Genomic DNA, 11803 nt, shown 5'->3' with positions numbered 1-11803 from the left:
TTAAAACACCAAACTGAAACCTTTTACAAGGCATCATGTCTGCATTAACCACAATACTTGTGATCAGAATGCAAACAAAAAACATACTCTGATAATATATGCTTTGTCCTTGAAACTGATTGGTCCACACCAGAGACAGCTTTCTTTTGAGCCTCGTCTCAAACGGTGTTAGACCAGAGGACGTCTTTGCATATATTATCAGAGTATGTTTTAGTTTGCATTCCGTCCACAAGCATTGTGGTTAATGCAGGCATGATTCCTTGTAAAAGGTTTCAGTTTGGTGCTTGAACAACTTAACGCAGCTGTTTTGTTGCCAGACAAAAGGGGAAAAACAGATTCTGGCATATCAGCTGCATGTACATGGTACGGTACCATAATAGCCCGTAGAGAATCAGAATGTTTTTAGAATCAGAATCTGTATTTATACTGGAGGAATCCGATGAGCTGCACGGCTCTTTTTTTATAGATGCCCGGTAGGGGCGGGTCACAACGTTACCACAACAACAACTAAAGTTGAAACAATATGCGAGTTGTAAGGGAGTCACCCCGCCCTCGATATTCAATGCGGTGTCACATTCGTGACAAAAAAGAAGAAAAAAAAAACCCCATCATCGTGACAAATTTTTTTTTAGATTTTTGTAAACATTCGATTTTTAAAATCTAATATTTTTTTAAATCTAACATATATTTTTTTAATCTAAAATATTTTTTTCATCATTAAATTATTAGAAATTAATCACAAATATTAACAAATTATTAGATTTAAAAAAATAAATATTTTTTAATATTATATTTTAAAAATCTATTTTTTTGGCACGATTGTCGGCCTCCAGTTGCTGGAGGGGTAAAGTGGGTCCAGTGCGTACGTTGTATTCGAATTGAAGAGCATCGGATGCTACCCACGTGTATCAGGGGCTAAGGGAATCCGACATTCACCGCACCTACTATGTGTATTATCAGAAAATCACCCGGACATCAGTCTAAATGCGGGGCTCACCCATACCAAGTCGCCAGAAATTCGCAGGACCATCGTCAGATCTCAGAAGCTAAGCAGAGTTTGAGCCTGAATAGTACCTGGGTAGTGTCTGGATGGGCCATCACCATGAATCGCAAGTTGTTATACGCTACTGTGCAGCTACGCAGTGGGCTGCACTTTGCTCACACGGATGTGCCTCCCTGCTACTGACCAGCGTGGTGAAGTATGGTTAAATAACACCCCCCTGCCCCCGCTCCCCTACGAGTCGCACCGCGTGAGAAAGGCCCCACATCCAGCAGTGGAGTTGACACAACGGCTGTGTTGACTCAAGGGCTGTTGCGCTACGGAACAAAGGTCGTGCTCATCCATCAACCATCTAATTGGCTTCTTTTGCATATCGATACGACGAGATGCGGTGACAATGTTATTCAAGGCAGCGGATGGGGCTGGAGCGGCGAGAGATGGATGGCGACACGGGTGCGTGGACGGGTGAATTAGATGGAAAACGTTGAGAGAGGGGGAAGTGTGGGCGAGAGCAAAGCCCAGGCCGGTGTTGACAAAGTACCCTGGTCACACAGAGCATGTCAACACATATATTCACATACACATAGGCACGCTCAGATGCACACAAAGACACGCGCACACACTCGCTCAGGCTTATAGCGTCGCAACGGTGCGCGATGCTAGTCAATGTAGAGCGATGTTCTTTCATTGCAAGGCCCGCGGGCCACTGTCGAGGCCACTGGTGGCCTTTAGTGCGGGCCCTGACGTGCGGCCTCCCCGACAGTGCACAAAGAAGTGAAAACGCCCCGCAGCGTCATCGTCGTGCTGCTGTCAAACCCGCAATGGTTTCAAATGTGTGGTGGCCCTCTCACACTGATGATGTCTCATTGGCGAAAGTCCACCCCCCACCCCCCTCCTGAAAATTAGTGAAGAACACTGCTCTAGACGATTAGACGACGCTCCGCCTCCCCCCATTGTTTAACCAAGTGCACCGACTCAATAAGCGAGCCGGTGCCGCATCATCGCCGTTAACCCGCGGTGCATCACGGGTAGAGACGTTAATCCGTGGTGCATCACGGGTAGAGACGCTAACCCGCGGTGCACCACGGGTAGAGACGTTTAACCCACGCTGCCCCGCTCCTCACCTGCCTGCTGGTCCGTGTGTGTCCTGGGCATTTCCTCACTGCGGTTCTCAGTGAGTTCGCCGTGGTGATTTAATTTTAAGTTAAGCCACGGCGCCGCAGTGCCATTTGGCCTGGGGGGGGGGGGGGGGGGTGCCTGCCAATTCCCTGGCCCTGAGAAACCGTGGAGCACCCCAACGAGGGGGTCTCTCGGGTAAAAACTCAGGGCAGGTGCCCCCCCCCTCCCCACGAGGCCCTACGTGAGTGTGGGTGTGTGTTTATGTGGGGGGTGGCGGGGAGAGCGCTGTGGCGGGAGCCGGGTGGCTTCTCGGTCGCAGCAGCACAGCGACGGCCCCGGTATCGGCGGAGCGGCTTCGCTGTTGCGGCACCACAAGTTACGTGGGCAGCGCCACGCCACCGCCGCGTTTGCCTCCCAACCCCTTCTACGTTTACACACAGAACCGAGTTCTTATTTAAGCCTCAATCTACCAAAGGGGGAAGACCACGGGACTCGAGCTCAGGTCCTGTAGCCAGTGCACCAACCACCTGTACACTTCACATAGAGTCCAAAGCGAGAGAGATCTATCGTTAAGCCTTCAGCTGAGTGGTGTTGGGGCAAGTGCTGTTCGCGAGCACTGTGAGAGCCGGCACGGCGCACGAGTGGTCAGCAACAACGCCCGTGCCGCTTTTCTGTGCACAGTAGTGATGTTTTACACACTGCGTTAGGTACCCATTTCAGGCTGAGTCGACCTAGGGGAGGCCCAGGACTGCTCGAACTAAGGTCGCCGGTTTCGGAGCGCACCGCGTTAACCATTGCACCATCGCTCACCTAACTCCAAAACATGAACAAAGATCCCCTGTATAGCCTTTAATAGACTGTTGGGGCAAGTGCTGTTAGCGAACATCTATAAAGGCCGGCACGGCACACGAGGGGGTGGGTGGCCAACACCACGCCCGGCCGCCTTTATCTCCCTAGCGGCAATGTTTACACATGCCACCAGGTACTCATTTGAGGCTGGGTCGACCTAGGGGAGGCCCAGGACCGGTTCAGATAATCGTCACTCGTGTTGGCCGTGAGCGGGAATCCAACTCGGGTGGCCGGGTTCGTAGCGTAACGCGCTAACCGCTGCACTCCGCACGCACACACTCTGCACATGCACACACGCACATATACAAACGCACACACTCTCCACATGCACACACAGGGGCGGATTAATATTTTGTAGGCCCCTGGGCTACAGGTACTGTGAGGCTCCCAGTAATATTTTCAAAAGGAAAACAAAGTTAAAGAAAAATCAAATGTATTTTTTGCAAGGCTAACAACAAATCAAATTAATCTCTGGAGGCCCTCCGGCTGGCGTAGGCCCGTGGGCTGCAGCCCCTAAAGCCCCCACGCCTTAATCCGGCCATGTGCACACAACGTACACACGCGTGCATAGCCATACGTACTAACGCAGCCAAGAACACCCAGGCAAGACGAATTAATTTAAGATAGCTCATATTTAATTCAAGCGCGAAATACATTAATCACGAGAGGGCATGTTTTCTCTCTCTCTCTCTCCCCCTCGCTCTCCGGTCCCATCCTACGGAATGGCCAGATATGACCTTATATTTGAGGCTTATGCTTCACCCGTTATTGTACAAAGAATCATTTCATTATGCGTAATGAGCTACTAATTGAAGCTTCATCTCTCGCGCTCATCTCGACAGTGCGAGATTGAGGAGTCGGGAGTGCGCTCACGAGAGCGTGCGTCACTCGCTGGAATGGCTGAGCCTCTGCCGTGGTGCCGAGTTGTTAATTCGCTCGCCTGGTATGCAGGAGCTCATGGGTTCGATCCCGACCCTGACACCTGTATATTTGGAGTTTGAATGTCTCTCTCCGCGTGGTTCGTGTGGATGTTTTTTGTTTTGTTTTGGACCCGGTTTTCCCTCTCTACATTTAAAAATCAACATCACGCGTTTCGACTTCTTTGGTTCTTTCGGTAAAGTCACGTAGAATGAGAATAAAAGAAAAAAAATGATAAAATTAAATAACACAATAAAATTCTCACGACGTTTCGGCCACAACACAAGTGGCCTTCATCAGGTGAAGGGACGAGACTGCCTCGCGCTCCAGCGCTGTCCTCGAGACAGTCTCGTCCCTTCACCTGATGGAGGCCACTTGTGTTGTGGCCGAAACGTCGTGAGAATTGTATTGTTTTATTTTATTAATTTATTATTTTATTCACATTCTACGTGACTTTACCGAAAGAACCAAAGAGAATGAATCCTTGCAGTCACGAAAGCTTTAAATCGAAATTCATGCATTTCGAGTTTTTTTGGCTGATATATATGTCCACACGATGATCAGCCACTTCTTCGAACTATCATTTGTGGCCAGGTCGTTTCTGCAAAAAAGGCCTACATAGCTCGGTGGGACTTACCTGGTAAAAACACATCTTGATGTTCTCGTGCCGCAAAGCAAATTCACAACTGGGAATGGATGTGCCGGAATTGTCCTCTATGGGGCTTCTGTTGTTGTTGTTGTCCTCGTGATGCTGTGATGTTGTGTGCGATGGTGGGCAAATCACGTGCGTGAATAGATGACCGTATGGTAAACCACCCACTTATGGAAGAAGAAAGGGTAAAATTACACGGGATTATTTAACACGGGCGTACCGTGTACTCGAGTGGTAGTGCCTTACGCCGATCGTTTTCACTCCAAGCCAGCCTATAAGCAGCAGCAGCGTTCCGGAAAATATCGAGTGTGCAATGAAACCCCGGCGATATTTCCGGCTTTCTAAACTTCAGTCATCATTAAGCCACCACGGTCACGTCTCCTCTGCGTTCAAACACAAAATTAAGACGCCCCACGCTGCACGCGCCTAATGATGATGATGGTGGTGGCTAAAATGTATACGCCGATTCGAATTAAGATAGAGTCGTAATTCATCGGATTGCGTGCAGCGTCTCACCACTTAATTTTCTATTTGAGCTGAAACTCGCGTGCAGGTGAGAGGGGCGTGGCGATCCGCGGTGAGTTTTGGGGAATGTCTGGGTTCACCAGACGCCGCTGATTCTGATCGTTTCAGACTCTCTCCCGATTCCTACCAGGCAAGCATTAAAGTCAATGAGACGAAGCCAATGTAATCAGCAGAATAAATTACGATCCTGTTGATTAAGCGAAACACTTTAATAAGCTGCTTCTAATCAAAACTGTAAACGCGACTAATAAAAAAAAGCCTCCATATTCTCGATTCCGCTGATTTCCGCTGTGAAGTTTGAACGACGATTTTTTAAAAATAAATATTACGAGAGAACTTTTTTAACGCATCGTGCTCTGAGCCTCATCCTAAGAGTAATGCTCTTCGTTGACTCAGCAAAGCCTCGCTGAGCCTTAAAGCTCCTTTTCATGAGGGTCCTGCATTGCCTGCGACGTTTGGCCAATTTCATTGACGATCGTGGTTTTTTTTTTGGCTTCTTTCGGGAGGCAGAGTACGCGAATCAAGCCACCGTCCACCTATCCCATCCACCCACCCACCCACACGAGGGGACAACTCTCAAACCTCCGCACAGATGGATTTCACCGACCCCGCTTGCTGTACTGCCATCCCCCCGGCCACCTCGCAACACGCGGGGTTTTCGTGAGCTTCGCAAAATTTGTGTGATCCACGAACGAATCGCCCCTCAAGCGCTGGATTACGGCAGGTGTGGCTGTTAATCACCTTGACTGAAATAGCATCAACGCGACTTTGACCGACAGTGCTTGGAAAGTAAAGGAAGTCGTCTTTCACCTTCATTTGTTTAACCAGGCGCGAACTCACGAGACCAGAGTAAGTGTCGTTTGCCAGAGTGACCTTTGGTCAAGTCGCAGCCCTGCAAGTGCTTGCTCAAGCCACCGCTGGAGGTAAGGCCTCAACTGGAGGGATCTCTAGAAAGCCGTGCTACATGTCACTTTTGTTCGGCCTACTTATTCCACCCTGGGGAGATGTCTTGAATCCGGTGGGAGTACCCAAACTTGACTCCACCATCCCGCGACCTACAATTCATCTGTGCTCGTGTCGTGATGGGTACTGCAAGATCTGTTCGTGTCCGTCCCTTGCTCGCCGAGCTGCAGTGGCTTCCGGTTAGCGAACGAATACATTACGAGGTCGCACTCATTACACCCAAAGTGTTGCCAAAAATAAACCACAATACCTTGTTGATTTCGTCAAGGAGCATAAACCATCATCACGGGCAACTCCGGTCATCCTCGCAGGAGCGGCTTTTGGCTGGACATCGAACAAAAATGGTCACCTCATCTCGCGCATTCTTATGCGCTCTTCCATCCGATATTAGTAAGCCACCGGAGCTCCGCACTGTTTAAATAATCTAGATTGAAAATTGCATTTCTTTAGAACTGCTTCTTCTGTCTCGTTTGTTTTCCTTCCCCTTGCACCTCCGATTGGCAAGGTTGGCTTACGTACGGTGCGAAAGAAGCTCAACATAGGATCGAGGTGGCAGAGGGATTCAAGAAACGTGCCCGTTTGTTTCCAAGTGCCGCACGGGAGTATCGAAGAGGCGACATCGGGATTTCAAGAAACAGCGCGTTAACCAGTACACGAACGGCAGCATCCCAGCTAGCGATGTATTTCCATCCCTGCAAAAAAAATTCGCACAATCGCAGAGGTAGCAAGCGGCATAACGCCAGCGTGTCGTGTCTGCCAGTTTGAACGCATATATTAATCCATTCGTTCGAGCATGTTTTATGCATGCATGTAGGCAATAGCCACGCATGCATTATGCATTATGCATGCGTGTGCACGCGCGACGCGCAGTGTAAGTGTATGGCGTAATGTAAGCAATCATTTATTAATACGCTTTTTGTTTGGCTGTGAAGCACGTATAGAGGCTCCATCCGTGCCTCACAAGAGGTTCAATTAAGCCGTGTCCGCGTCATTATGAAGGGGAGGGGAGGAAGGGCGAGGTGGAGGGGGGGGGGGGTGTTTGATGCGAGAGGCAAACACGAGCTGATATTTTAATACGGCATTTTGCACTCTCTCTGGAATGGTTAAATGACTACCCATTCTCCCAGCCAACCACAGCATGCGCAGTATATGCTCGCGCTAGGCATTAAATAATGGATACGGTTCAGCGATGCGTTCATCCACTGCTGAATGAGTGAATTGTCCCGCACGCCTTGTCGGTTATTCTGGTCGGCGTGGGTCTGGTGAAGGTGGTGCCTAGGGTCAGCCACTGATGTTAGCCGTAGCTGGGAATCGAACTCCGCTCGCCAGGTTGACAGTGAAGTGTGACATCCACCACGCACCTCCGTTCCCTCCACTTACGTGGGAATGTTTTCACATTTGCACGCGCAACGATGTGTGGCATCATTGATTAATTGATATCGTTTATCAAGCCTTGAATCTCTGCGTGTACAAAAAAACAATCGATACTGTTAGATTGGTATGTTGTACGCACTCACGTGACTACCGCAGCCGCTAGAGGCCACTGCATTTATAAAACAATCTGGAAATAAAGAATATATATACAATACCTTGCAATAGACTCTTGCTGATGAATCACGACCATCGAATCGAATCGCCGGGAGGTGGTGGTGGTGGTGGTGATGATGAATGGTTACGTTGCGAATCACCACGTCCATGTTCGTCTGGCTTAGTTGTTCTTAGCCACTGGTGGAAGTTCCACATCCCTATGGCCTGAAATAGGAGTCGTCGCGACCGGTTACAAACTGCATCTGATAAATTACGCGCGGTGTTAAACAATTGACACTCGTCCGTCACCTACGGGATATTTTTGTTCGATATTTTGTCTCTGCGTGTGACATCGCCAACACGCGCGGTACGCGTTGGCGAGCGGTGACCCTGCGTTTCAACCGCGTGTTCTACCTATCTCCGATTTCCATCTGTAAAAATAAAAAAATAGCATTATCTGTGAATGCAATTAATCTCTTAGCTCTGTTGTGTGTTTTTCTAACCCCCGCCCCTCCCCCCCCCCGCCAACTCGGGCGCAATATAGTCAGAGCAGGGTTCACATTCATGATACCCTCGCGCGCACGCATTGCTCTAATGTTGTGTGTATGTAGTCCTTGCCCTTTACCTTAAAGGTCAAGGCGTCTATGACGGATCGTTTAAGTTTGGCACCTGTAGGCGGGGCTGAGACAAGGTTGTGTGTGTGTGTTCATGCGCGCGCGTGTGTGTGCAGGTGTAGGCATATATATACACATACACACGCATACATTCCTTACACGTGTGTCTGACCGAGTTAAAGGTGGCTTTCGCTGAGACATCGGACGCTCCGTGGAACCATGAAACTTCTGGCGTTACTTCTCTTAGCGGAATTTTGCTCTGGTGAGTGTCACGTTCAGCACACCGGTGTGTCAAGTGCGTTACACAGCGGCGTGGAGTGGCACCTGGTTGCGTTTGAATCTCAGTTCCTTACGTTATCTCCACGACACATGTCCGCAACAGCACGGGGGCCGATCTTCTCGGATCGTGAGATCGGAACTGGGAAGCAAAGCCGGGGTCGAGCGGATGGGTGACCAGGGAAACGAGCAGACCTTGCCCTGTGTCGTCGGTGCGAGGCTGTGAGATGCGCGCAGTGTCACCCCCTCGTGTGTGTGGATGGGTTTTTCTCCGGGTTGTCCGGTGACCTTCCACATGGAAGCCAAATTCTCATGAATACGTACTTCCCAAACATCTCGACACAGGGTCCCCCTTGAAAAAGAGTCTTGGGACTCTCCAAGATTTTTACTGGATAAACGGCCTGATTGCCAAACTATTGTAGCCGTACGCGTGTGCCACGATCCGTTCATACAGAGCAAAGGATGTGCGCTTATCGTACTTACACGTATATATCCCCCCTTGGGAAATTATAACTTTATAGGAACATCAATTTAACACCGGGGGTATGTGCATTATTTAATCTTCCCACTTGTCGGAAATGTTCCGTGAAGTCTCCTTTAATTTTTACTCCGTAAAAAAATCAACCTCGAGCTCGGCTTAGACGTGTCGAGTGGTGGCGCAGTGCCGTAGCCGTTAGCACACGGAGCAGCGAACCTGGGCCACCTGCGTTCGATTTCTGACCACGGCTTACACGAGTAGCCGGTGATATCTGAATCGATCTTGTGCCTGCGCACGAGGTTAATTCAGCTGTAAATGAGGACTCGTTCCTGGCACGATTGCGTAAACATCGAGGGATACAAAGGTGTCCGGGCGCAGTGCTGGGAACACCAACCCGTCATGCACGCTTACAGCAGCAGTCTGTATGGCTCTAACCGGAAATCTTTGTCTCTGTGCACACTCGTGAATGTGTGTGTGTGTTGCGGAGTCAACACATGTCAGGAGCGGTAGTGCAACGGTTAGCGCACTGCGCTACGAACCCAGCGAACCGAGTTGGATTCCCGCTGACGGCCAACACGAGTGACGATTATCTGAACCGGTCCTGGGCCTACCCTAGGTCGACTCAGGCTCAAATGAGTACCTGGTGCGGTGTGTAAGCATCGCCACTGGGGAGACAAAGGCGGTCGGGAGTGGTTTTGGCCACCCTCCTCGTGTGCCGTGCCGGCCTTCCATAGGTGCTGCTCGCTAACAGCACTTGATGCGAGAGGCAAACACGACCTATGTCCATTAAGGCGATTACGCGGTATCTTTGTCTTTGCAGTCTACACACAGACCGTGGAGTGGGTGGACCACTGCTACACCGGTTCTGGGACCGGATACCGGGGACTCCAGACTTTGACTGCATCGGGCCACCAGTGCCAGACCTGGGCCAGCAAAACCCCGCACCTGCACGCGTACACACCAGAAGGTCTCTTCCCGACGTTCCTCTCCCCCACCTCCAAGTGCTTGGGGCTTCTGCCTATGCCTGTCGCACTGGCGATGTGTAGATATGCGTTTTTTTGGGGTTGAACCGCGTGTCTAACAAGAAGGCTTTCGCGACCCACATGAGTTAAGGCCGGTGACTGCTGGGTATTTTTGTTCACGACGTTGGCAACTGCACGATGCTGCTTGTTGTAAACTGCTGGCGAAGACTTCCGTACGCAATTGCTAAAATGTTGTCGATTTCTATCCAACACACCGGGTTGCTGACGCAGCAATACATTGGCAACGTTGGTTCACGTGACAACTCTATAAATTGTCCGTGTCGGGTGGAGGAAGGTGTATGACACAAATTTCCACTCACGCGAACTGACCTCGACAAATCAACTGTGAATTGCACGGGGTGTTGTTTAGCAGGCTTTCTGACGTTTCGCTCGCTCCACATCCTGGGAGGGCACTGGATTTTGAGCAGCTCAATTTCTGTTGCCGGCTGCTGATGCTGCTTGTGTTGTTGCCAGTTCTTGCGTGAACCAAACATAGAACACAGCAGGTGCATGCATGTGTGTACGTCCATAATACATGTTTTTTTGGGGGTTAGATCGCGTAAATATAAAAATGTGTCGTTAAACCCGCCACCACCCGACACAGCCAACTAGTAAGGGTTGTCACGTAAACAGAACATGCCAATTCGTTACTAGCACAGCACACCGGTGTGTTGGAGAGCAAAGCGACAACATTTACAAACTGAGTACGACGTTTCACCAGTAATTACAGCTAGCTTCATCAGGCCATAGGCAGATTAGTGGAGAAATCCTCCTGTTTCGTTCCTTAAATAGAGGCGTAGATGTGATGACGTCACTTGTGAGCACTTCTTGCGCGAAGTGGGGTAGGGGGGAGATTAATAAATGATGATGGGTATCCATTGCCCTTTGGGCATGTACGTATGGTATGCTGACCTTATTATGTATGTACGTATAGTAGGCTGAACTTATTTCGCACACGTACGTAGCCAACCGTGCCAATCGGAGGTGCGCGGCTATAATCGAGCACCAGCTGGCAATTAAACCTCACCGCGCTCTGCGAAAAAAGCCCCCCACAACTGTGGCAGAAGTTTGTGAACGCGACGTTTATGGGCCCCGCCGGCCAGCCGATTTAGCCACGTGCTTGGATTTAACTCACGTGCTTGGATTTAACCCACGTGCTTGGATTTAACCACGTGCTTGGATTTAACCCACGTGCTTGGATTTAACCCACGTGCTTGGATTTAACCCACGTGCTTGGATTTAACCCATGTGCTTGGATTTAACCCACGTGCTTGGATTTAACCACGTGCTTGGATTTAACCCACGTGCTTGGATTTAACCACGTGCTTGGATTTAACCCACGTGCTTGGATTTAACCCACGTGCTTGGATTTAACCACGTGCTTGGATTTAACCACGTGCTTGGATTTAACCCACGTGCTTGTATTTAACCCACGTGCTTGGATTTAACCCACGTGCTTGGATTTAACCCACGTGCTTAGATTTAACCCACGTGCTTGGATTTAACCCACGTGCTTGGATTTAACCACGTGCTTGGATTTAACCCACGTGCTTGGATTTAACCACGTGCTTGGATTTAACCCACGTGCTTGGATTTAACCCACGTGCTTGGATTTAACCCACGTGCTTGGATTTAACCCACGTGCTTGGATATAATCCACGTGCTTGGATTTAACCCACATGCTTGGATTTAACCACGTGCTTGGATTTAAACACATGCTTGGATTTAACCCACGTGCTTGGATTTAACCCACGTGCTTGGATTTAATCACATGCTTGGATTTAACCACGTGCTTGGATTTAAACACGTGCTTGGATTTAACCCACGTGCTTGGATTTAACCCACGTGCTTGGATTTAAC

General features: G+C 49.6%; 1 protein-coding gene across 1 annotated transcript in view; it reads left to right on the top strand.

Annotated features, from left to right (window-relative positions):
- Positions 1 to 8294: 8294 nt before the first annotated feature.
- Positions 8295 to 11803, top strand: part of LOC116945960 (plasminogen-like) — a 77836-nt gene continuing 74327 nt past the window's right edge. Inside the window, exons 1-2 of the mRNA XM_076069636.1 lie at positions 8295 to 8429; positions 9742 to 9888. Of these exons, the coding sequence (XP_075925751.1) occupies positions 8387 to 8429; positions 9742 to 9888 (190 nt within the window). The 5' untranslated portion in view covers positions 8295 to 8386. The remainder of the gene's footprint in view (positions 8430 to 9741; positions 9889 to 11803) is intronic.

This window comes from Petromyzon marinus, chromosome 25 (assembly GCF_048934315.1).
Source record: "Petromyzon marinus isolate PM22_M1 ecotype Great Lakes invasive population chromosome 25, UKy_Petmar_22M1.pri1.0, whole genome shotgun sequence".
Lineage (NCBI taxonomy): Eukaryota > Metazoa > Chordata > Hyperoartia > Petromyzontiformes > Petromyzontidae > Petromyzon > Petromyzon marinus.
Note: the sequence above shows the minus strand (reverse complement) of the source record. Positions and strands in the feature narration are given on the sequence as shown.